At 41.0% G+C, this 27,014-nt stretch overlaps 1 protein-coding gene across 1 annotated transcript; it reads right to left on the bottom strand.

Moving 5' to 3' along the window:
• Window position 1: 1 nt before the first annotated feature.
• MYOM3 (myomesin 3) lies at window positions 2-25,760 on the bottom strand. Its single transcript, XM_086479355.1, has 36 exons — window positions 25,654-25,760; window positions 25,430-25,504; window positions 24,598-24,763; window positions 24,190-24,347; window positions 22,990-23,085; window positions 22,244-22,332; window positions 19,339-19,383; window positions 18,984-19,124; window positions 17,840-18,001; window positions 17,415-17,556; window positions 17,123-17,322; window positions 16,748-16,801; window positions 16,388-16,515; window positions 15,587-15,770; window positions 14,546-14,720; window positions 13,797-13,918; window positions 12,934-13,121; window positions 12,631-12,757; window positions 11,978-12,156; window positions 11,787-11,901; window positions 11,367-11,523; window positions 10,873-10,982; window positions 10,344-10,388; window positions 10,078-10,214; window positions 8,323-8,467; window positions 7,320-7,379; window positions 6,276-6,343; window positions 5,875-5,985; window positions 4,694-4,781; window positions 3,563-3,601; window positions 2,926-3,031; window positions 1,951-2,114; window positions 1,273-1,309; window positions 1,134-1,156; window positions 988-1,043; window positions 2-301 (listed from the first exon to the last, which is right to left on the bottom strand). The coding sequence occupies exons 1-36, from the start codon at window positions 25,758-25,760 to the stop codon at window positions 2-4; spliced, it is 4,299 nt and encodes a 1,432-aa protein (XP_086335481.1).
• Window positions 25,761-27,014: the final 1,254 nt, after the last annotated feature.

Here is a 27,014-nt window from a genome sequence, read left to right as displayed (position 1 = left end):
TTCATTTAGGCTTTTTCGTTATAATCCCACCCGGGACTTCCTCTTTTTCCGTTCCTATTGGTATCTCCCCGTGCTTATAGACACTGATAGTAACCTGCCCCGTTTCAGAACCATACTTATTCTTGACATAGATGCTGTATTTTCCTGTGTCTTCATTGCAGACTTTCTCTATGGTAATTGTGACAACTGTCCCCTTCACATCCATTTTGTAACGATCTTTAAAGACGATAGCCTTCTCATTTTTGAACCAAGTGATTTCTGGGTAAGGATCTCCAGATATACAGCAAGTCAAACACAGGGTCTATTGTAAAACAGCAAAAGTAGATTATGAAGATATAAATGAGCAGGGAAATTGAGCTGATGAGAAATTAAGAAAAATAAAAATAAATTATTTTAGATTTTTCAACAGGTGAGATGTCCACTTCTTTTCCGGGTATCTTCCAGTATAATCAGGATTAACCTGACGGAATTCACTGGGCCTGACTGATATTTGTGCTACTGCCTTTTTAGAGCTTTCTTACACTGTAAAGTGACACTTAAATAGGCACATGGTGAATTTGCAGTTACTTCACAGGATTTCTATTCTGCCCGTGTACCAGTAAAGGGGAATGTGACTCAAAAATGTAAACAGCAAGTTGATGTGATGGGAAAATCAGATGCAGCACTTAAAGGTCTTAGTCTAATCCTATGAAATGGGAAGACAACAGAAAGGATCTGACTGTGAAACAGACCTAGGAAGCGGTAACATCTGAAACCTGCACGGAAGAGGTCCTGTGCACAGAGCACTGAGTGTGCAGAAGCACGTGCGTGTTTGGAAGCACCATCGGCACTACAGGGGGCTGATACAAGTATTGTGGAGGGCAACTGCAGTAGCTCAGAAAAGCTCCTGGGAACATACAGGAGGGGAAAGCAAGTAGTTTTCTCCCCATCAGTTATTCTTCTATGCCTGTGCAAGAGCCAAGTATATGAACAGTTACTCAATATTACCTTGTCCTCCATGATGGTGGCAACATCTGGCAGACCTTGAACAACTCTGGCACGACCTGGGAATGAACAAATACGACCTTTTAGTTTTACTTATCAGTGTGCCACTTGGCATTGTTTTGCAGAAGGAAGGAAATTAATTTACTTACGCTTTTCTGCTATTGCTGCTTCCCTGAAAGCGAGAGAGAGAAAATTATAGTGGTTTTATTTATTAGGCATTGTATTCTCAATACAGAATATGACACTTCAAACAGATTTAGCTGTGAAAATATTTAGGCAGGAACTTACTTTAGCCTTCTGTGCTCAGCCAGGGCGTCTTCAAAGGCTGCAAGAAATGAAAAGGTTTTAGGGAAAGTTGCCGTTTATTTAGTTTGACTTAGTAGATTTAACATAAAGCATCAGTGCTGGGATTACAGGTATTTGTGCACAAAGATATATATACTTGTCATCCAGATTGTATCCATATCTGCCTTAAGGGAACATGATTCTATTTATATACTACTGAAATAAGTGGGATCTAGTACTCCCTTTTGAAACAGAAGTCCAGAGGATGAAAAAAAACCCCCAACTTTGAACAGTCTGGAAAAGTCTTTATAAACCTGAAGTCACATTCTCTTTCCCGAGATGCCACCTGTAAGCTCTGTTGGCCTATGGAGGTTTTGGACACATCCCAGGATCAGCTGCCCTCCCACTCATCCTTTCCCCCGAGTGCCTTATGCTATGGCAGCAAGGCTCCCTAAAGGCTTCAGTCCTTTCTGCTGCCCACTTCTCCTCTCCTTGTGTTTCCTCTGTCTCCTGTGGGCACTTCGCTGTCCTTCTGAACCCAATTTCATAGCGTGCTGTCATGGAACTGCGGCTCCAGCTCACATAAAGGAGAAAGGAATCACTGCCCATGATTTGAAGACATCTTGGAAAGCAGCTCAGGTATATCTCATTCCTATGACGGTATTGTTTGACTCAGCTTACCTTGTCCAGACAAGTCAGTTGACAGTTTGTGAGAGCTGTTCCCATCAAATAACTCCAGGGTGTATTTTCCCTTATCTGCATCTGTTGGGTTCAGTATGTGAAGCCAGATCTGATTCATTGTGCTCCCAGCTTTCAGTCTGTCACGGCTTTCCAGTTGTTTCTCCCTAAGAAAACAAATGATACCATTTCAACAGTACTTAGTAGAGCTGTATAAATTAGAGTGCTAATTTTTTTTAGACCCGTACTGGTTAGAATAAGAGAGTGGGAGTCGGAACCTCACTGTTAATTTCATGGGGAGTTATGTACTCAGTCACTTCTGAAAATCTCATGGGGAATCTAGCTGTGCTTTTAGGCAGTTTGCCAAAGCTCTACAAACTCTACAAAAGACCTCTTGGTTCTCATTTAGGAGATTAAATAGCATTTAGATGTTGAGTATTTGTAAGCGTTTAGCCCTTAAATGTTGTTAAAAATTGGCCTCCTTATATCCGTGTGTAGGTGGTATCTAATAAAGCACCATTTCTCTATTTTATGAAGACATTATAAGGCTAAATTAGCTCGTGTTTGGAAATAATTTTATAATGTTTGGGAATATTTGTTATTCAGAGCGGGGTGATAGCGTGGTTTAGGGAAGTAAAAAGTAGTAGAAATGAAGAATTTGAAAAAACAGATTCTCTTCCTGTCTGTAACCACAGTGGCTGTAACTGAGCAGTACCTTAAACGCATCATCATCATTATTATTCTAGTAAAGATTATCACTTACAAATATTTCTGCAGTGCTAAGATAAAAGTGACTGCTTATTTTGGAATTCCCAGGCATCCCAGACATCCCAGGATGCAGAGTGAATTGTGCTCTTATTCAGACAAATCTACCATTGCCTTAAAAAGTTGTGGGCTCAGGCCCAACACTTTTGATTTTGGTAACAGTTACAAGCAACAGTACTCCAGAAGCCTTGCAAATATCTTCTGGAAACTTACTTGTGATACCAAGTTGTTTTCATGTAGTCTGTGTAGTACTTCACGTCTGTGTAGATTTTGATACCTTCTTCAGTAGGCTGAATTTTCAGAGGTGTAGCAGAAAGAGCTAATGGTATAATTGAAAGACTGAAAGTGAGGAGGACATTCAGGAATGCACAATTTTACACGTTACGCAAACAAAATCCCAAGCAGCCTGTTAACATTTCTCTCTGGAGAATGTGGCTAGCTGAAAGGAGGATGGCATTCTACCTCTTGAGGACCCTGGATCTTTTTAGCAGCTAGTAGAAAAACGTCAGCGTCTCTTCTAGAGACTTGGGTCTGGAAGACACAACTCATAGACAGAAACAGTACAACTTGGCCAAATTCACATAGCAAGTGATGTGACAAGGAGCAGGCTGCCGGCATGTAAAGGTCACAGAATTAATTTGTAAGTGCAGACGGTTTTATGTCCCTGGGTTTATTTACTGACCATCCTCCTTGACCTTGAAGGTGCTTCTAACACTAAGGAATAGTAAATGGGTGGTATGTACTTGACCCAAACCCAGGGACAGCTCCCGAGCAGTTTGCTCTGGTTGTGGCACCCCCGCCTCTCTCCCCTTCCATTGTTACTGTGTCAGCCGATGAGAAAATGCCGTACCACTGATCCTGCACAGCTCCTTGAGAAGGTCTTCAAAGGCTGCAAAGACATAAAGATTTAAGTGTCTATAAATACAATATTTAGCAAATCATGTCTGATCTACCAGCTTCATTCGATTATGTTTAGAATGTGTTATATCTAGTAGTTATTTGTTGCCTTTTTCTCTTGCAAAGCTTACCCGGAATGGAGTTTTTTCCACTGACTCATTTATTTTTAGATGCTGGGCATTTCCTACTAAATTTAGATGCTTCTCTTCCTTAGCCCTCAACGTGTGCAACAGACTGCCTCACAGAAAGCAGATTTATGTATCATGTTTAAATGATAGATTCCAGATGTCAGGGTAGGATTTAATCTTGGGAAGCAGAATCTTCTGATTGATGCTGAGTTGAAGTGACTGAAACATTACTGAGCTTTTAACTAACAAAACTTGACAGAATTTGTAATGTGGTCATAGCTTGATAAATGACTTTATATGTAAATGAGATTAGAATGTCAGAACTGCATATTTATTTTTCAATTTCCAGAGCATATTCAGAACACTGAAAAGTGAAGCAGGAATTGGCAGTAACGTGTAATTGTTTTTCCACTTGATGTTGTCTTTAACAACTATTCTGTCATTGGAATTCAGCCTAGATTTTTTTTTTTTCACTGGTGGGGGATACAGGGGGAAATGGAAGTTTGTTCTCCTGATGCTTTGGAGGACTGGCTGAACTTCCAGGAGTGAAAAGTTGTCTGTGGATTATCAAATGAAGTACAGTATGGACAGATGCGAAAAAACCAGCCGAGATCAGATACAAAGGAGATTTTATTCTGTTTGTTGGGCTCTGTATAACTCTTGTAGAATAAAAGACTGTTTTACATAGTGCATTTTATGACTCCAATCTCACATGAAATACTTATGATTTTTAAAATGACCAGCGTATATATATATATATGTATGCTATGGTAGATCAAGAAACCATTTAAATTTGAGCAATAACTTTTTGTGCAGGTTTTAATCCCTGTAAAATCATGTAGGTACTATGATAATTAACAATATGGTAGAAAGTTATGAAATTTGCTTTTAAATCCAAAATTAATCCCAGGCAGGAGTGCAAATGTGTATTATTGCCTGATACAGAGTTCTCTTACCTCCTTTGGTGAGATCAAGTTGGGTGTAGTCCTCTCCTCGGTCATCTGAAACAACTGCTTTGTATTGGCCCTCATCTGCTTTGGTTATCTAGCAAATATGTATGGACACGTGTTATATTTATTAGAAATAAACCCAAAAGCCAAAACCAAACACATGCACCCCCCCAACAGAAATTTCCTGTATCATTGAAATAGGGCAGGATTTGGAAAAGGGGAAAAAGCTGAGATTTTCTTCTTCCCAGTGAATTTGGATGGATGGATCAGAAAGGAGGGCAAAAAAGGCAATTGGCCCCTGAGTCTCCTCTGGAAGGTTAGAGCGGGCCCTGCTTCTTTGTGAACTGACATGTTGTTGGTTATGGGGGGTCGGTATCGCAGCTTTTGCCCCCAGTCACCCTGTACCACTGCGTGCCCTTAGTGGTGTAAGGTACAGGTACATCTGGGACTCAGTGGTGATAATGCCCACTGCTCCATAAATTTTTCATGTGTTGCTTTGCCAATGCTCTTGACTTCCAGCCTGCCGTGCTCCTGCTGGTCCTCAGACCTGTGTGAGCAAAGATTCCCGGTCACCTACATTTATCTACTTGTTTTCTATAGGTGATTTGACTGTTTGAAATTAAGATGAAAAATCAAACCCAAACAAGATTCAAATTAGCCACACAGAGATTGCACTGAAACTCTGACTGCACCATCAAGCTCCCTGTGTTCAGCTGCGTCTTTTCTGAGGCAGAGTTAAGATTAGAAGGGACATAACATCAGCTTGTCTGGCCTTCTCTATAGGTCAAGCCATAAAATTTCATGCAGTTCACTTCTGTAATGAGCTCAGTAACTTTTTTTTTTTGTTGTTACTAAAGTTCATTTCCAGAATAGGCAACCAGTCCTGATCAGAAAACCTGAAAAGCCCACACTTTCCTTTTTAGCCACTCAGGACAGGTCAAACTTCAATCAAATGAGATGTTAAAACTCAATCAAATGAGATGTTAAAAACATCTCATTTCTTACTCAGCTCTATCTGACTATAGTGTTAAATTGTTTCTTCTTTTGTGCTTTTCTCAGTGTTTGTTCAGTTTCTTTCATTTAGTGGGCACGACCCAAACCACACGTGGAATATTAATTAGATAAATTAATATTTTTTGCATTTTCATGTGATTGCCAAAGCCTCTGAGTTGCTTCATGTTTGTCACCTCTTTAATACGAAGAGTTCCTATCCCAGTCTGCGGATCGAACGCCCCACCTGCTCGTGCTTTCTTGTTGAAGAACCATTGGAAGCTGGTGTCCTTTCTCAGGTTTGTTGCCTGTTTGAAGTCAACATTTAGAAGTCAGGGTCCCAAATGCATTGTATTTCTGAATGCCTCGATGTCCTTCTAATGTGGAACATCACTTGCATTAGAGGATTGCTGCAGAACCTTAGAAACTTCCTTCTTTGTTAAAATTTCTGTCCCAGATATAGTATCTCTTAACTTTCATTGGTATGCAGATGAGCATTTGGATGAGCACTGTTCATACCCTTCCCTTAAAATCCACATCGAAAATGTAATGCTAAAGGAATTCAGACCGGGCAGTTGCATCACACAGCTGTATGTACCTTGCAGGTAAGGAGTACTTCACAGTTCTCAGTAACCTTCCATTTCAAGTTCTCTATAAAATGTGGACCTGTAAAAGAAAATGAATACCTTTGGCAATGCGTTTCTGGAGCTCTCAAGTGTTATCTACAGAAATGCCTCCATCTAGAGGTGAATCCCCTCAGTGCGGGCTGTAGGGAGTGCTTCACGCTACTGAGCTTTGCCTGCGATCCGCACCAGAGTTCAGAGCATCTCATTATTGCTGGTTTTGTCATGTCCTTAGGTAACGTATCTTTGTTGAGGAATCCTGTCTGAAAATGTAGTTCATGATGCTGCCTAACCAGTCCTTTATGACTCTACTTTGCATCAAGTCAGTGTAGGAGTTGATAGCTATTTCCCAGTGAATTGCGATATATATACATATACTTCTGATTTTCTTCCTGACTCTGGGAGGGTAAACTGGGGGTCAGATTACTTTATATACACGTTCATCCTATACTGAGCATCTCTGAAGACAGGAGGCTGGACCCGTAGTCTAGTGTGATATCACAGTTGTTACTAAGTGAATGTTTTTATCCCTGCTAGAAGGGGATCACCTTTCCAACTATAGTTTTTTTTTTTTTTGAAACTGTTTCATAAACTTCCTTATTCGTGAATGTAAGATGGGGGATAAAATGAAAGTGGAATGCATGGTTCTTTTTAAACTTATCTAGAGAATTCTGTTTTCTACAAGGAAAATGAGTGGACCTTAATTACATGGTATGTATTCAGATTGGACCGTTTTCAGAATTCGGAAATGTTCAGTGTTACAGCATTGATGCAGAAGATCTATACCGAGGATTTTGGCTAGCATGGCTAAAACTATCTAAATAAACATTTTGATTTTTAAGAGCAGGGCAATGTATCTTAAGGAATCATGAATCCTAGTGTGTTAATCCGCCAAATACTACACTTATAAAAATATGATAAATAAAAGTATTTAGAGCACTCAGCGAAATAGCTTTGCTCGGGTTTTGCCATCCTGTTGGCATAGTTGTGGCAAGTCGTTAACTTTCAGCTTATCTTACCCTGCTTTTTCTTCCATTCTCTCCGTTTTGCATCAGCCTCCTCTGCAACTTTAGCAAAACCTATGAGAACAACAACGGTCAAAGTCAACAAACCTCCCACTGTTTCTCAGTGTAACACTTTAGAAATTTCTGATCATGAAAGTGTTATCATTAAAGCAGGGATATTTAGTTATCTCTACTTCCTTCATTGTCAGTAAAGAAAAATAGGCACTTCTAGAGCACAATTTATCAAACTTGTTTTATAGGATGTGCTGAATCACTGAATCTGCGTCTTTCTCTCCACTGGTTGTAACGGGAGTCAAGTAGACTTGACATTTTATAGACACTTTCCGTTCAAAAAGTTTGGAAGCTTTAGAAGGTCACTTGAAAGTAAACTGTTTGCAAGAACTGAAAACAGAGATAGACACTCAATGGGGAAGTACTTGTATGAGAATCTTGTTACTTTTCTATTTTTAGTTAATTAAAATAGGCTCTCTATGTTAGCATATACAAGGACCCCTTATGGTTCATGTTCAGCTTGCTTTGTTGCTTGGACTTGTCCTCAAGTACAGTTGACACTGGTTTCTTTATTGTGTTCAGTTTAATGCAATTAACCAGCTGTTAAATACAGTGAATTTCCAACCTGATCCCATCCTGAGATAAATGAGTACATGTGATAACCCATTTTACAGTTTACTGCCAAGACACAGTTTGCCATGGCAAGATAATATGTAAAACATTTGAAAAAAATAACTAAGCATTCCACTGGATATTTTGCTTTAGCGGACCATTTTTATCATCAGGGACCCTATTTAGAAGACCAAAAGCTTCAATTTATGTTAAGGAGAAGTTCAGATGATTTCTTACATGATTCCTGGACTTTAAATGTGTGCTGAAATAAGTATTTGTTCTCCCCATTCCCAGTGTGCTGTTATAACTGTTGGAAATACTTTGGGGCCTTAGGTGCCCAGAAAACTTTCCACTGAGCGTGGCAGTCTATATTTGATCCTGAATTTCTACTTACATTCATCCACAAGAACTAGGGTGAATTGATTTTTAGCTTTTCCATCTTGCAGCTGGGCTGTGTACATCCCTTTATCGTCATCACAGAAATTCTGGATTATCAGTTCTATGAGACCTTTTCCTTTGACAAAGTTTATTTTATGTGTCTGTGTAAAACAAAGGAAATACGATAAACTGAATAGTTTTCCCACAGCAGAACTGTTCCAAGGTCAGATCCTGGCATAGCTCTTCTACAACACTCAGACATTACAGTCCTTTTCTCTATATATCCCTGTATACTGCCCTCATTTTACAGGAGTAATGAAGCCAATGCACTCTGATATTCTATATTCTGGGATTCATCTATTGCTTGTTTATGCACATAGGTGTAGTAGAATTGCTTACAGCAGATCTTTTCTCTGGGGGAAAGTTCCTGTTAAAACTACATAACACAATACATTCTTTCTTGTTGCAGACTTTTCAGCTTACCAGAAATCTGTATGATTTTTAGTATAATGGAAGTGTTGCACTTAATTACACATCTGTGGCATGTAATTGCATATTTGGGCAATGATGAGTAATGTTGCCACCCCCTTGACATCATGCAAGCACTACCGAACCCTTTATACATACGCCCTGAAACCTGTCAGACGCTTAAACATAAATATCACCACGATGCCTTACCACCTGGTTTGCTCTAAGCAAATATTATCTTGACAAGTACTTTGTAATTGTGCATAACCCTGTCAGTTCTCCAGTGTAGAAAAGACAGTCCTTAGAATAGACAAGGCCTTCAATAAATTTGCCACACATTGCTTTAAAAACCCCCAACAGCGCAATGACAGCTCTGAAATTCTTTGACCTAGGCCTGTCCTTTTGTTGTATCTGTTCTTTTTGTTATCTTGGCATTGCTACACTGCATTTAACTGACAGGCAAATGATTTATATTCTCAACTGTTCTCCCCTTTGCTCCTGTCATTCCAAATACTTTTTAAATGTTATAATATTAACTTGATATGGGAAGACAAGGAAGAGGCTAGGACATTTTTTAAAATGTATCAGAAGGTTGGAGTGCACTGTAACACACGATGCTGGTGTTATTTCCAGTGCCTCAGACTGAGAAATAAATCACTTTCACCTGCTCTTAGAATTCATGAAATGTATCCGTATTCAGTTCAACGAGACAGGGTGGAAAGCCTGCAGCTTTGCTTGGTAAAGCAGAAGAAAAATGCCCTGTCTCATTGTGAGAGATGGCATTTCTTTAGCATCCACTGAAATGAATCGAGTTTGTTCATCCAAGACAAAGCTGTCTGTGCTGCGCAGGCGCGTTTATACTCTCAGATGAATTACACGTGGCTGAGGTTTGTTGTCAGAAAATTCCCTGATTAAAGGGAAGTCTCTGCTGCAGCAAGATTGTTAGAGGCAGGCTCTCGGAATGGGGCGGGGGGCTACCAGGGAAGCTGGATCAGGAGGGGATGTTCGCTGAGTGTTGCCACTGAAGGTTTCGCTGGCCGTAGCACTGGGCAGTGTTACACTGTCTTGAACAGCGTCAGTGCTGCAGCCTTGCTTGATACTAGGACTGGACAGCTTGAGGAGCGGTTTGGCTTTCGGTTTATGCCCAGTGGAAAACCAAGCCCTAGAGTCTTCCAAAAGCACGCATCAAAATATCTGATGGGAATTGAGAAAACTGGGACTGTACCCATTTTCTCTATCTCCCTGTTCAGCAGGAGGAAAGTAAGGCAGAATTCAAACCAAACCAAACCAGAGCAAAGCATACTGGAGTACTTGTAAGCTCCTTGTCATTGAAGATTAAATGCAGCTCTGCATTGGGTGACAGCTTTTCAACCTCCAACCACAGCCGCACTTCTCCTTTCTCCAGAACATCAATATTCCACCCAGATATCAGCTTGATCACTGGAAAACAAAGAGAACCACGGAGAGGATTTCATAGGCAAACCACAGAACTTGGCTCAGCCTGGGTAGCCAGGGTTCCCCGTTCAGAGTCTGTACACACAGTACTAGCTTGTTACTGCTTCGACTTACATGGGTTCCTGATTTCATGGCTACGTTTCAATAACTTGTCCAGGTCTGAAATGCAAAGAATAACATGTCATTTAGATGCGTACAACTAGACCAAAACAAATTAATTTAATTTGTTAATGAGCTTTATTTATGTGAAGAAGAAGAAGATAAGTACAAAACATTTGGTAGCGGGGAGGACTAAAAAAGGTTGTGAAGATAATCCTTAGTTATGTCTGAATAAAATATTGTTTGTATCTGTGCAAGAAACATGTTAAGGAAGTTTTAAATCGCTGTGATAGTGTAGCTGAGTGTGAAATCTGAACTGTAATGGAAAAATGACCTTCCAGGACACGGAATCTTTTCTCAGGGAACTGTAAAAGAAACTGCCCTTGAGCCTTCAGGGAATGGGAAACATCTTTCTAGTGATGCCACTATCATTAAGTGACGTAAATCACTTTCTATTCCTCTACAAGAAACTTTCCTCTAAACATTTAATATTAGAAAATTATGCCACATTAGATTTTTGTTCTTGTCAATTCTTAGTTTTTACCTTCTTGTGTTAAAGTGCAGCTGGCAGAGATATCATCATCTACATCCGTGACCTCCACTGAATATATACCCAGATCCTTTTCTGATGGGTCTTTCAGCATAAGCTTAGATCTTAGAAATAAAAATAATAAAAATTATATTTTCCTCAAAAATTATGCCTTCATTAACAGAATGCAATACGTCTGATACACCCGGAACATTAAATACATTACTCATTGTCATTTATATATGTCACTGAGGAGCAAGGCAAAAACATTAGCAATATGATGGCTGATGCTTCCCTTTTGTGACCTGAAGATTGCATTGAATGCCCCATTTCGTGGACGCTGCAGCTGAGAATCGGGGACAGAGATTCGCAGTTCAATAGTGTATATGATTTTTAGCTGAATATTGGAAGGAGAGGGAAACATTTGGCTTCATGTTTTTCTCTGTGTTTAATGTGTTCTTAATTCAACAGTCCACAATTCATTTTCTCAGTGTGCATTATGTACTCACTTATTGCCTTTCTCTTCAGTCCGAACTCTGTCAGCGTCTGGTGGTCCTTCATAGTCCTTTGACCAGATAAATTCAGAGGAATCATTCTTTTCAGGAGCTTCAAAAGCCATATAAATGAAACCCTCTTCATCGACCCCAAGTTCAATTTCATTCGTGCCTGTATGAGAAAAAAGGACACAAACATTCCTTACCAAAACAGATCAGGGCTTAGCTTCTGGACATCTAACTCAAAGTTTAAAAAAAAGGCCAGAGTGTACAGCTAGAGTAAATTCATTTGGCAGTTTGATTTGCTAATCTTTATATTGGCTGAGGTCCTGTCTTGCTATGAAACATGTAGTTGGTGTTTCGTAAAGCAGTTATTTGCTGGAAGCTGCATAGTGTTTACAGACTCACACAATCTCGTAACTTTTTGTTTCATACCAGGTTTGGTTTTAGCCACCACAGGATCTGAGGGGAGTGAAGGGGGTCCAATTCCAGCCTTGTTCAGTGCTCTTACTCGGAAAATATAGCATTTCCCTGTCTCCAGGTCTGAAACCTGTGGGAAACAATGACAGGAATTAATGTAAGACTGAATGAGAAGCAACACTTGGACACTGAGTGCATATACAGACCTTCATATGGGTGGTGGCTATGGACTGCTTATTTATTTGTTTCCATTCCTCTGACCCCTCTTCACACATGTCTACATAATACCCCGTAACTGGACCTGCTCCTATGTACAGTGGTGCTTCCCAGTGTAGCTTCAGGGATGAGTCTCTTACTTCAGTGCACTTCACATCGTAAGGAGGGCCTGTTCAAAGAAGGGTAGGCTGTCAAACAGTCACCTTGAAAAGTGCAGCAGCGTGCGCTTTGTTTGAGTTTGAAATCAGAAAGCAGAGAGTTTTGAGAAAACAAGTGAGTAGTGGGTCCACAGGAGATGCTTTCTATGCTATTTAACTGCAGAGGTAGGGTCTAGAAAAAAGCATCCATCAGCTGGTTTAATGTTATTTGCTTTGGTGTAACATACAAAGTCATGAAGGTATTAGATCCAGATTCTTCATTCTCTAGAAACAATATTATTAAAAATACCTGGGTGCTGTTTCTGTAATGCAGAAATAATATCCTGTGTCTGAATCAGAGCTTCTCTAGTGTGCTTTTCTGCACTGGGAGCCACCCTTATACCAATCTATAGTTTTCAGAAGTCCCTTGGATTCACAGAAGAGTGAGGAAATAGCTAGTATACCTGGTAATATTTTTGGGGCTGTTGTTTTTACATGAGAGATACCTGGTTCTGGCATTGTCCATTCCTGACATTTGAAAATGTCACTGGGTTCAGATAGTTCCCCAACACCAGCCATGTTCATTGCACAGGCACGGAATTCGTACAGGTGACCTTCCTGAAGGTTCCTGACCTGTGGGTTCAGAAGTGCAAACGGATTGTTAGTACAGCCCTTCGTGGTTGTAGTCTTGTAAGGGTAGGAAGAGAGTTCTAGTCTTGAGGAAGCAGAGGAAAAACAGCTCAACCTTTGTTACAGCTACGTTTCCCCCTATGCTTAAAGAAGGACAGTATTATATCTGAAATGAATACCGTGTAAACTCGTTGAGGAATTGGCTGAATATTGACTTCATGCCAATCTAGTTCAGATGTATCGTGCTGATCTAGGAAATAACCCAGAATCTTTGTTCCTCCCTTGCGCTTTGGGGGTTTCCAGCCGATGGTCATGTCAGCCTTCCCACAGTTTAGAAGAACAAACCCGTGCGGTGCTGATGGACAAGCTGCGCAGCAAAAGGAGAGAGAAAATGGAGTGCTGTTCAATGCAGGTTTGGGATCTAGGGATTGGGAAAGAGGTGCAGGTATGGGATGAACTGGGCTCAGGAAATCTCTGTGTGCTCATACCAGGTGTGATTCTATTTGTGATAAGGCCCCCTAATACCACTTTTGTGGTGTAAAATTGTTTGCAAATGACCAGTTTCTTATTTGGAAGTCACAGCAAAAGTCACGGGTATGTCTCAGGATGTTCGTTGTGTGTTGCTTTATGGTTTGTCTGATGGAAAAGATGGAAGCAGTGGGTTAATAAGTGGAAAAGGTGGAAGGTTAGATAGTGGCTAAAGTGGTTGGTAGGATTTTGTAATTGCCCTGGTGAAATTCACGATGCTGATTTCAAAACGCCAGCATAATTGAGCACTTAAAATGGTCACCTGCACCAATGCCAAATTAATACTGAAAATGTAACACACTGCTAAGTCAAAATGCTAATTAACTCTGTCCACCCTTGACAAGGATAAATGATGACAGAAGCTGCAGGGTACAAGAAAATCAGTTCCCTGTTGCTTTGCCTTGCTTATCTGCCCAACATTATTACGTTACATGTAATAATAGCTATGCACAATAGATATGTTTTTGAGGGATTTTATTTTCGTGTGTATGTGCATGTGTATGTTACTACTCACCAATAGCTGGCCTTACAACGATAGGATCTGTTTCTGGTGAGCTTTCACTTAGTCCTGCCTCACTGACAGATTTCACACAAAAGACATATTCTTTTCCAGGCTGCAGCCCAGGAACAGTAAATCTAGGAGAGCAAATTAATATACTTGTGTTTAACTGTTCAAGGTACAGGTTAACAGTCTTTTGAACAGACAGCAATGCATTTTAATAAGGCATTGTTACTTACAAAATCATTATTTGCTATTACAAATTCAAGTGCACTGTGTCACATAAAATGGCTACCAATAAATCAGACAGTAAGTAGAGATCAGAGAGAGATAGCACACTGCTGGCTGGCAGAGTCGGTAGCATAAATAGGACTTTTAATGGACTTTTTCTGCTTGACACGTGACCCCCACAGCTAGAGAGATATTCTGAATCCTATGTGTGAGTGACACCAACGTACTCTACTGGAAAGCAAGCAAAAAAATGGAATGTGGTTCTGCTGGTGTCACAAGCTCTGTCTACCTTCTGCAGATGCAGGGTCTATGAAGATATGCACAGACTTTGCTGTCAGGCTGGCTTTGGATGTAAAAGCGAAACTTTGAGCAATACTTAATTCCAAAAGAGGACATGGTGTTTGTGTGCGTGCAAGCCTGTGTGTGCAGTGAAAGAAGTTCCTTTTTTATCTGAAATAGGACTCCAGCCATAAACAGAAGAATCCAAGTTGGCACCCTGTCTTCTCTCAATGGAGTAGAATAGCTGAACTCACTCATTGCATGTCACGGGCTTATTATTGACAGTTTGCCATTCTTCTGTTCCAGTCTCCCGACAGTATATGTAGTAGCCAAGAGGCTCCAGACCATCCTTTAACTTATCCCACTGCAAAACGACAGATGTCTTGGTGTCTCTGAAAGCTAAAACCTGAGATGGTGGAGGCAGAGTAGCTAAAAAAATAAAAAAAACACAGAGAAAAATAGGGGGTTTTAAAATTTATAAATTTAAACAAAAATCATGAATTGGTCTGTTTGATCTATTCACCTTTTCCAGAGCACCATTTTCAAATTAGAGCAAGATACCACAGACATTGTCCCAGTCTACAGCCTACATTTTTATGTTTGGGTTTGCCATATCTCATATTCCTCTCCCTTGCAGCCCATTGATTTCTGCAGTTACACCTGCTTAACCTTCTCTGAAGTAGAGGAGAGGCAAGACTTGTATATAACTCTCATTAACTCCACTATGAAATGGGGCCTGCTTCACTCTTCAGAGAAAAGGACAGTATGATGAGGACTAGGGCAGCTTTAGTGTGGGAGAATAGGAAAAAATAAAAAGCGTGAGTGCTTATCTCTCTGCATAAGGGAAACATGAACATGAGCCTTTGCATCTCTTGCTGTTGTCAGCTCAGTCTGGGAAGAAAACAAAACAAAGCAGCCCTGCAAAGACTGCTGTTCTGGCTAAAGCCCCCAGAAACAGGCTGCTGTCAGACCTTGCAACAATGGTCCGTGTAACCTCTCTCTTACACAGTGCTGGAAGCATAGTTGGATTAAACACAGGCTTCAACTGTTTCTTATTTTATTAAATGTAATTCCTCCATCATTGCTCGGTCAGATTTACACTGTGCTGACCAACTGCAAAGTAATTAAACAAGGATTTAAGGCTTTAAGAGATTTCCTGGTATCAAAGCAACTGCTGTGTAATCATATACCATGAAGTTTAAAGGAAAGAGGGGGCAGGGGAACCCACACGTTGCTTTTGTAGTACATCTCCTTTTCCATATCATTAGTGTAGAGCATATTAATGAAATAATTACCCAGTTTTGCTCCAGCAGTTACAGGCTCACTGGGCAGGGATGGCTCGCTGATTCCATACTTGTTAACGGATCGCACACGGAAACAGTATGATTTTCCTTTAACAAGATCAAAGAGTGCAAATCTTGGGGAATTAACTGGCATACCCAGATTAACCATTTGCCAGGAGTTGCTGCCTACAATCGACTGTAATGAAAAAGGTGATTATTTACTACTTATGTTGTAACTCAAGCTTTAAACTGTCCTGAGCAATGACAAAGCTGATCTTTACAGGAAAGTAGTTTAAAAAAAATAACCCAACAAACAAAACCCAAAACAAAACCATAAATGATGTGTTTCATGTTGATATACTCAAACTTTTCTTCCTTGGCAACTTCTACTTGCAGTAGAAATGGTACAGGAGGTGGGAAATGAGTATGTATGAAAGGAGATGGGTAGAAGATACTAATTAACGGGCAAAATGATTAGTGGGGAAGAGGAAAGTGAACTATTGTGCAGTTCTTCACAGCTTTTCCCGCCTTAAGAGCCCATAGAGCAGGAACAGTCTTCCTGTTAAAACGCTGCTACTGTTCAGTGGTGTAAAACTTACATGTTTATTCATTGTTAATTATTAGTACTTGAGTTGGTGTCCAGAGTCAGGATCATAGCTCAGGTAAACTGTGGAGCTGGAGAGCAAACCATTTTTGAGGCTGTAAGTTCTCCAGTTATCGACACAGTGAATAGCCTTGCCTGTGCTATAGACCATCTGAGAAATAAATGATTCTGTTCTGCAATTTCCTTTCTATGTGATATTATTTTCTTACCTTTTCCACATAATAATTCAGTGGCTCTCTGCCTCTTGGATCTGGTTCGTCCCAGGCCAAAGCCACGTAATCTTCTCTGACCTCACTTGCATGAACATTGGTGGGTGGCAAGGGAATCTTAATATGTCCTATGGGAAGTCAGAATAGGCTATGCTTTAGTTATAACGTGGAAGGAAAAAAAAGTTCTTCTACAATGGATTATGTTTTCCCACTATAAAGTAAGATTCTTCAATATAAAGGAGGAGAAAAACCCTTTGGGGACACAGAGGCAAACCAACAGGGCCATGTTATTACAGATCTCAATGTTGTAGAACAGTCATTCCTCTCTGAGAGAATGGCTCAGTATAAATTTGAGCTTACCTTCCAGGTCATCCTTGAGAATTTCTATCATCCTGCCTTCGTCGTATGGAATAACTGTAATGACAAACAGGGCAATGTTATCCACTAAGAGATGATGCTTGGGGCTCGTCAAGAAAGACAGAGTCCAGGACTGTGTAATTTTGTTATGTGCATAATCATATACATTTCATTACACACACAATGAAATGTCGTAACTGTCATTTTTATCTTTTTCTGTTCAGAATTGTACTAAGGTGTGTTCAGCAGAGGCTCAGCACAGCAGAGTGTTGCAGTGATATATATGAGAATGAGGAGAATCTGGACAAGCCGTGTTCAGTTATACCTGCAGCCTCAGGTTGTACTTAGGGAGCAAATCTTCCTGGTTTTAGTACAAACCTGTCACTCTCTTGTCCTTGCTGGGGTCATATGTTGTGACTGGATCACTGGTTTTTGAAGGATGACTGATGCCCTCTTTATTGACAGCCTTTACTCGGAACTGGTATGTCTGTCCTTCAGCAAGGCCCAAGACAGGGTATCTGCAGGTTTTCACAGGCTTGTCATTGCATGGGACCCAATCCTCTGACCCAGCAATGCACCTGAAATGGAACAGAGCCCATGGAGTTCCTCTGTGGTTGTTCCACAACATGATCATGACCTTTTTTTGCTCTAAGATGATTAATATACACACCTTTCAATGTAGTATCCCAGAATGGGACTTCTTCCATTATCACTGGGCGCTACCCAAGAAAGAATCAGGCAGTCTTTATTTACATCATGGCATTTCACATTGAGTGGGGATCCAGGAGCACCAGCTGTTTCTGCAGCAGCATCTATAGAAACACCAAGTGACGGTGATTAGGTTTTTTGCTTCTGTGTACCAAAATTTTAATTCAGTAGCTAAATTTTAAGTCTCTAAAGGCCTACGTCCCAGTAATACAAGGCATATTTTCTAATACCCAAATCATTACTGAAAATAAGATTTGGGCATTTTGATGATTGTATCTGTGCACAAAATTACGAGATATTTTCTCGTGTATGAGGTTGTGAATTCCTTTATGGCAAGGTCTTAGGAAAGGAGCTTTTGTTCCAGGTAGGATAGAATCCCGCTTGTACCTCTAACAAACACATAAGCGGTCTGCTCTTTATATCCATCCAGTGAGGGGATGCGGATAGTGTAGAATCCCTCATCTTCTTTGTAAGCACATGACACCGTCACAGACGCCTCCCGGTCTTGGTACTTCAGTTCCCGACGTTCAGAGTTCTGCAGCAACTTGCCTGTGAAGCATGAGAAGGGGTAAAGGAACTCCACCTGAACTGGTTGAGTCAGGACTGGCATGTTTCCAAATGCAGAAAAAAAACGACAGAGCAAGGTGAGGGATCTGTAAGACACTCCTGATATTATTATTGTGTCTCCAAGTTATTGCCATGGACTCTGATCCTACTTTGTTGCTAGGCCTCTCTGTTCCCTTTGTATGCAAATGCAGAGCAAAAAACCATGGTCCTTGTCCTGAAGAGCTTGCAGTCCAAGAGAAAAAGAGTAGTAAAGTGCAGCTTCAGATGAATTAGTGAGTAAAAGGTACTCTTCATATCAGGTAACTGGATGCTCTGAAGTCTGCCAAATATCATGCCAGCTCTAACTGAGGCTACGTTACTGCTCAGCATGCAGGATCTTTTGCCTGAGTGGTGCCCAAAACCAAGAAAATGGAATGGCGCGTACCGTGCGTTTTGTTCACATTATATTTATCAGATCTGAGATACAAACCCTACCCTAATTCTCCTCAAATCGCTAAAGCTCAGTAGGTCCTGCTATTTTCACAGAAGTCCTGGAATGGCAAGAGCAGTCTTACTGGGATGCTTCTGCTTTCCAAAACATAACAGCACAGAAAGGTTACCAGTTTGGCGAAGATCGAAATCCTCTATTGCCAGCAGAACAACAAAGAACATCCACAAGTATTTTTCACTAGAGAACCACTGTGTTTTCAAACGCTTGGTGCTTTCACTGTATAGAACTAAGGCTCTTAAACTGTTCCTATGAGCAGAAATGTCATTACTGCCAAAACATTTTAGTGGTACCATCCTTTTACAAATGAGTAAAACATACAGACTAAATAATAACGTCTGCAGCTTGAGAAGAGCTGAGAGCAGCTCAAGACTCCTGAACTCTGATTCTCTGCTGTGAGCATTAGATCACAACGATGAATTCAAACGGCATATTCATATAGGTATATGTATGTAAACTTAGCTGTTGCATACAAACCATCTCTGAACCAGGTAATGTCTCGTTGGTGTTCAAGTAAATCAGAGGAAAAGTAACAGGAGAGGGTGAAAGGCTCCTTTTCTCTTGAAAATAAGGGTTTCAGTGGAAAAGCAAAATCTGCCTCTCTGGCCATAAGGGATCCTATGAAATAAGAGTAAAAGTCAGCATGATAAAGAGTCTTCCCAGAGCCTTCCTCCTTACGGTGTTTTTATTATCGTATGTTTAGAGTGGTACCTGAGCCTTGTGCTTTTCACCTGCAGTCAGGCTAATAGGAAAAGCTATAGCTCAGGAAAAAAGAATCGAATTGCTTCAGGTTATAAACATGAAATAATAATAACAACTATAATTTACTCACTTCTGTATATTTCTGAATCAAATCCTGACTCCTTTCCGTAATATTCTATAAGACAAGAAGAAAATACATTTAGTAGATCTCAGTGTTTATCTCCCCCTCAAAAACATACAATGATGCTTGGCAAACTATGTTTTTCCCTCAAACCAGCTCTTAATGTGAATCTTCAGAGTGTCATTATGTGGTAAAATATCAATTCATTTGGCAGCTGATAACCTTCACAAACAACTGAGGATGTGTCTGCATAGGAAAAGGTTCATATAACTATAGTAGTATGAGTAAAACTGCTTTAAATGCTCATGCGCACAGTTACTCTTAGCTAAGGGTTTTGGTTTTTGAGTTTGACTTCTCTCTTTTTAAGCTGCACTAGGAAAGTTACGCTGACTAAAAGCACGCATACAGGGAACTACAACTTTTGTCATACAAGTGTATACCAATATGGTCCTGTCCAAACTAGAAGCAGTGTGACAACCCTTAATTGAAATGCTTCAATTATGTCCCCGTTTGGAGACAGAGGATGACAGCTACTCATTGCCACATACAGCACGGAAAAGGGAAGACAAAAGGATTGGTGTCATAAACATTACTGAAAGTGGAATTTGGCCAAACACCTGACTTTAAACAGCATTCCCAGAGGATGATGCGGGATTCGTGAAGACTCCCAGTGACTGGGACTTCAAGCTTTAACCAAAAGAGAGGATATCTGTCCTGAGACACTGAGGTAGTTCCTGGAACTGAGGGAAGTGTGTCCCCTACCAAATCACTTTGTGGGTTCTCTGGAGGCATCATAGGTGAATGCTGGCCTGCTTCACCTGATCTAGCCTGTGAGAACTGGCATCACAGCACAAAATGCAATGATTTGGAGCTGAAATCAAAGAACTGATGCACTTAACACAGTTTTTTCGACGGGTGAATCTTGGCAGTAGCAGAGCTCGTTCATAAGCAAAAGATGAGGACTGAGTGTTAACAACTGAAGAGGAAAGAAATAGAAAGCACAAGAGGTAAAGCACAGCCCCATCCCAGGTCTTGTGAGACCCTCAGTGATGTCTTTAGGGGAAGTGAACTTCTGCTGTAGGAACCACAGATCCCGGAGACCTTCCCCTGGCATCAAGGGCATGCCAGACAGCGTGGGGCCAGGAGAAGAGATGCCATCAGCCTGCCTGGGGGATGAGGAATGTTTCCAGTGGAGGCAGGATTAAGGCCTTGGTGTAGTCTCTATTTTCAGAATGTTAAATGCAAATAGCAAAAGGAAGAATCATGTTACTGGGATGGCATTAGACAGGGTCATGGGAGAAGGAATAGTGTGGGCCTCTCACCCGCAATCACAAGGAGCAATGTTTGCAAGCTGTTTGAAAGGCTGATCTGGCCTGATGAAGGACAGTTTAATCAGGCACTTAGAGGTGAAGAGAGCAGTCCCATCCGAGGTTTGCTGTGGTAGACCACAGCCCTCACCATCATCCTGCTCTGATCCTAAAGATTTGGACAGGAATTGGGAGGACTATGTGATTATTGCCATGGATTTTTTTTTTTTCAGACAGCTGCTTCTGCTTTATGGCAAAGGCCCAGTTCCTGAGTTCTGGACATACTATAAGAGCCTTTATAGAAGAGAAGCACTGCACACCTGGTAATTTCTTCTGTATTTCTGCATTAGGGTAAGGGGAATTTAGGAATCTGAGAAGGCTTGCAAATGAAGGTTTTCTGGGCTATTATACATGTCCCTTTAGAACTGGTAAATGTGTGCTGCCTGTTTCCAGATAAGCTGAATTTTGACACTGTTTAATTAAAGGATCTGAAGGATATCATAAACAATACACTTCTATTGCAATTCTGGAGTCACATTCTTCCGTTCGCATATGTATCCTCGAACAGTATTCAGATGTGATCAAAATACGGCATGCAAAGAATAAGTATGATAATAGCATAACCCACGACAGAGCCAAGAATGTATTAAAACACTAACATAAATATACTATCTAAACCAAAGAAGAGCCCTTCTGTTTGAAAAAATAGTTCAAGCTGGCTTTGCAATTCAATCAGTTGACGAAAACCATCTCTTCATGACCAGTGAGATGTCCAATGCAAACCCGTTCCCTTCCTATTCATATATTACCATTTGTTCTGTAGGTCTATTCTGATCAGGCTTTTTATGTCAAAATTGTTATTTTTTTATATATATGTGTATATATATACATATGAAATGTGAGCAGCTAAACTACCATCCTATGAGACTGCACTGCATATTTCTTAAAGCTTGATATCATTTCCCTTTTTAAGTACTGGTCGTTTACTTCCCTCACCATATGTCTGGATTTGGCTTGTGCAGAATGTATATCGACAGCATCCACACCAGTTATTTTAGGAACAGCACAGATCAAAGAAGAAAGTCTTGTGTTTGCTCTTGGTAGTTACTGATTTGAGAGAAATATGGTATTCTATGCAATATTGTGCTGAGATCCCTTTGAAAGCCACGGTAGTTGTTAACCAGTTTCTTGCTTATCGTTAGAAGTGCGGCAGACTCCTTCCAAGCCTGTTATGTATTTAACTGTATGTCTGTTTCGTATCAGTCCAGAAGAAATAAGTACCTAAATTTAGTACAATTTTAGCACAACGGAAAGACAGCTGTGTCCGTATGGAATCTGAAAGATTTTGCTGGAGTCCAGAAGTGCCTGAGAAAGAGAAGCCACTGTATCAGGCATATACATATTAGTTAGTGGTAGCTAAGGATTATTTCAGCCAGTTGTGCTTTCTCCACTAATAACTGAGAGAAATTCTCCTCTCCTATTAACAGAGTGCTCACTTCTTTCTCTCTGTTTTTCTAGCGTGCTTGTATGTTCCTATAGCATTGAAAATATTCTGAAGAATCTAAAGAATTTTAAATTTTAAAACCAAAGGAACATTTTCTACTTACTCCTGACAAGCACTGTGGCAAATGAATAAGCCTCGCCGTATTGATTCTTAACTTCCACACTATATTCAGCAGAATCTTCCATGGAGCATCTGGAAAAAAACCCCAACATTTCCCCTCTTTAGCTTTCAGCTACTGTTCATACTTCACAGGACAAATTCAAAGGGGTTCCACTTCAATCTCAGAAGTTAGAAGTAGATACTTGCTTTTCCTCAAGAAGCTGCTTTCCGTTTTGATGACAAAGGATTTCTCATACTTAGTGGTATTTGTTCTCTTGATACCCAGAAGCAAAACATTTCAAGTAATGAACAAACAAAAGACCTGTGGAACACTTGGTTCCACTGAAGATAGGGATGTATCTTTATCACATGTATAATTCACAGAGTTGAACTGATGTAATTCAGATTACATTGATCCATCCTAAATCACATTGGTATGTCTGCTTGTGAAGTGCTCTTAATGTGCATGGCCTTGCCCTGAATGAGAAAATTTTGGCCATGCCCAAAAAGAGGAGTGAAAATAAGTAAGACTCTTATTTTTTTTTTAAATATTTTTTAAACCTCATGAACTGCTGTTGAGATTGCTTCCTAATGGCAAAGGTTTAGCTCAGACACAACACACTAAAGTCAAGCAGGGTCAGAGTCTGGGAAGAATTACCTTTTTTTCTTTAGCATACATGGACTGTGAGTTTCAGGAGGGCAGGTCTTATTCAGGTGAAAAAACAACTCAGACAAGAGCACAGACATTACCTGCTAATGTGCAGGGTCAGCATCCCAAACTTGTTTTTTATCTTGTATTTTCCTGCTGGGGCTAGGCGAGGATCAATACGGACTCCATTTTTATACCTAGTTGAACACAAAGGAAACATGCTGCTTAGGGAAGGACAGAGACATTTACTGGTAAAATTAACACTTTATTTAAAATTAATCATGTCAAACACAACAGAGGCACAACAGAAAAGAGGAGTAGACACAATTCCCTCTTTTCCAGGTCTCCCACATCAACCCAAAGTAGCCTTGCAGCTAACCTAGGTCCCCTCCCATGGTCCTGCGTGTGCTCCTGCCCTAGGGCTGCTTGCAGGCTGCCTACAGACAGCTTAGCGAGGGCTTGCTGCTTCCTCCTCAGTTTACACTCCCTGCCTTGCAGGTTGTGTGAGGGAGTTCGAGCAGATGTCTCTTGCTTCTTTGTGTTCCCTGGGGATCTGTGGGAGGTTCGTATTCTCTTTGCTCTTTGAATAATTCAAAGAGGTTGTTCTGGAAGGACACAGGACATCAGGAGCTCTGACAGTAGTGGTGTTAGCTGCCTACAAAGCCATTAGTAATCCAAATGTTTGCATACTAGAAACCTGTCACGGGAGGAATGGTCAATCACTTTAACAAACTGATCAAAGTACACTTTAAAAATTGGTTTTTTGAGGTGATCTTTCATTTATTTCCGTCCCTGTGTTATTAATGGTAAACGCTGCCGTCAGGCCCAGTACATAACGCTTCCTCTCCTGTGGCTTGGTAAATACGCAAAGCTGAGTAAATGAAAGAGTTGGTTCGTGTTTTACAAACTGTAGAAGCGAAAGCAGTTTAATGCTAAAACTTGCATTGTGTCCAAGGTAGCCAAGCCTGGATGGGTGCATGAGGTGATTCAGTGTTGGCAGAGTTTGCCTGCAGGACAGAGGACAGCACCAGGAGAAGCGGGGAAATCTGCAGGGATGTCAGTCCTACCCCAGAAGGAGCCCCTTAGGACTGTCCGCTGCCTCCGTGGCCCACTGAATACTTAATGTCTTTACTGGTCCTAACAGTGGAAATGGAGAATTGAAAGTGTTTTCTGTGATTTCTGACGCTCTCCCTTCCTTCTTTCTAGCAGGACACAGATGTTACTTCTCTGGTTGCTTCCTGGCACGCACACAGACTGTTCGCCACAGGGGCAGCAGGAGTCATTGCTGTGGGCTGACATACCAAGTGACCTGCGGCGGTGGGGAAGCCAGGACTGTACAAGCCAGCTTCACGTCCATCCTCTCCCAGACTGCATGGGCTCTGAGGGGGATCCAGAACATAGGTGATCGCCCCGAACGCAGCTCAATGTATTCCTTCTCCACACGTGCCTTTTCTACAGCCTATGACAAGGAGAGACTAAATGAAGGCAATAGAAAGGGATTATGTTCTAATGGCACAAATTCTTTTACAAAAGGGACATGTGTGATAATGCTTTGGTGGCAGGAGTGTAAGGCCTTGTCCTTATTTCTGATGGTTTTGAGGTTGTCCTAACACCTGATGAGGTTTAGTGTCCTCTCTAGAATGCTAGTTAGTCTTGGCAATTTTAATCCTGTTGGCATTTCTGCTACCAATATAGATGTCTGATCTGACCTTCCTCCGAAGAGCCTTCCTGTCAGCTCTCACACGCAGCAGTCTGCAGTTCCGAATAACCTCGTTTTCCAACTTTTCCATGTCATTCCCAAACCAAATTCTCTTCTGCCCCCTCTGTTCTAGCTCTAGGATGGCAGCTTCTCTTCTTAGCTTGTAATCCCTGGAACACAGGATGATAAAAGCCAACAGAAGTTAGGATAATGCTTTTTATTTTGTTTTGGTCTTTTTTATTATTGTTTATAGCACGTACTTTTGGCTAAATCAGAGTAAGTGTTAAGGACACAAACATCAGCTTGCATGCAGCATGGGTATGAATGTCAGGCAATTATGCCTCATAGGAACCATTAGTACTACCATGAGAGAGAATACTTTAATGGCACAAACAAGGGACCCACTATTTGACTACTTTTAATCCCGGGCAGGGAACTGGGAAAGGATTAAAGGGAGGAGGGATGTTGCTAACTACTTAGGTTTTTCAGCCATCACAGAAGGATGGACAGCAGGATCATTGACAAGATATTCTAGGAAAGAGGGGGAATTCCATCTGTTAACAATTAATTTATTAATCTGACTCTGTTTTCCATTTATTCCTATGAAATCCGATTTCCCTTAAGCCCTTGCTTGTGAGCAGGGCAATATTACTCATTATCACAGGCACCAAGGCCCTATAATTCCGTTTCCTGCATTTTAGTTGAGGTCTGGCGTTTTTCAAGGAAGAACCTCTTGATAGAACCTGCTTCCAATGAAAGGAGTGGGGAAACTGTGACCCCTATATATGAAGGCGATGCTGCATATAATGGTTCTATTTGGGTTATAATGGTTTCTGACTTACTGTGGTATTTCGGAGGTCAAGGCAAGGGCAGCTGCTATCGACAGCTCTGAAAGGCTGAACGTCTCTTCTTCCTCACTTCCAGAGGCAGGTGCGTGTAAAAGAATCCAGACAAGGTTCCGCAATTTTATAAACTCAAAATTCAACAAATCTGTGAATGCTCAGTGCCGAGTGTAGGAAGTGTCTGGACCTGATTTACTCAGCCTGTCCCTAACTCTGTGACTTACCTGGTTTTGAACTTTTTCTTTCTAGTTGTGGAGGTCATCTGCAAGCTCTGTTGCCTCTCCTCCTTTTCCTCCTCCTCTCTGTGGTGGAAGAAGGTTCGGGTTCCCATGCTGGGTAGTCAAAACCGAACTTTCTTGCTGAAATAGAATAAAACATAAAGTGGCTTTAAGACACCTTAACAGAATCTCTTTAAGTTATCGTTAAGTCCTTGCTTTGCTTTGACTTTCAAGGACTGTAAATGAAAGTTCATCTAATACTGTCTTCTGGCATTCAGACTATGAAAGGCGTTTGTTTCGTGATGCTTCTGTGAAAAGTGGAATCAGATGAAGAAATTAATAAGTCTTCAAAGGCAGCTGAAGCTGTAACAGAACAGTAAGTAGGCAGCATTTTGTGGGTAGGTTTGTTTTCCTAGGACTGATCTTTGTTTTCCTAGGACTAATCTTATACTCTAAATCTGGTGGATATTCTTCCAGGGAGTTCCATTAGATCAGAGCCCCGATATAGCACGCAGACAAATGAGGAGCATCAGGAGAAGAGAGATCAGAGGGACATGGAAGGTTAGGGACAAAATAAGGTATGGAGCATCAGATAGTGAGATATCAAGGGAGAGTTTTGAAAATAAGCAGATTTTTAGTTTGGAAACTATATTGCAGGGGTAGCTATAGCTACCCCAAATAACCCAGGTTGTGATCGCACCGTGTTGCGGCCCTGCCTGGATAAGGCAATGCTGCTAAACCAAACGCACAGGCTGCTGTGCACAAACCACTTGGTGTCTGTGGTACTTGGAAAATCCAAGTGGATTTTCTGGAACTAACCAGTTCCAGTTGCCGTTGCTGAGACAGAGCACTTCTTCAGCCTGTATTCCTGTCTGCGCATCTAGGCTGCTGACAAGAGCAGTTATTGTTCCGTACTTTAAGAGGATAATGCTTTATCCAGTCCTTTGAGTGCATCCTCAGAGATCAGTTGTTTCTTCTTAGGTCTTAGAAAAGGGTTGATAAATCATAGAGAAAACACAGCATCCTTCAAAATATTAGCCTTAAGAGTTGCTCAGTAAACAGCATGATTCTCCTCAGAGTGACCAGAGAAGCCTTCCCAGAGAGATCCCTGTCCTACAGGTGAAACACAGGGAGCAAACATCGGCGCTCTTGGCTCCCATCCATCTCCTGCATTAGCTGCTAAAGAACTAGGCTGTGGCTGCAGCCTCTCCTCTGGGAATAAGCAGCGTGCTGCTTTTAGGCACTGACTAATGAGTGGGCATTAAACAAAAGTAAATTTTAAAAGTGTATCCCTCCTTATCTCATTCTGTCGTTCAATTGGTTCAGAAACGCACAGCACAATCCTTAAACTGTTCAGGTTTTCAAGT

This window comes from Leptosomus discolor, chromosome Z (assembly GCF_034619465.1).
Source record: "Leptosomus discolor isolate bLepDis1 chromosome Z, bLepDis1.hap2, whole genome shotgun sequence".
Classification (NCBI taxonomy): Eukaryota; Metazoa; Chordata; class Aves; order Leptosomiformes; family Leptosomidae; genus Leptosomus; species Leptosomus discolor.
This window is presented reverse-complemented; position numbering and strand designations above follow the sequence as displayed.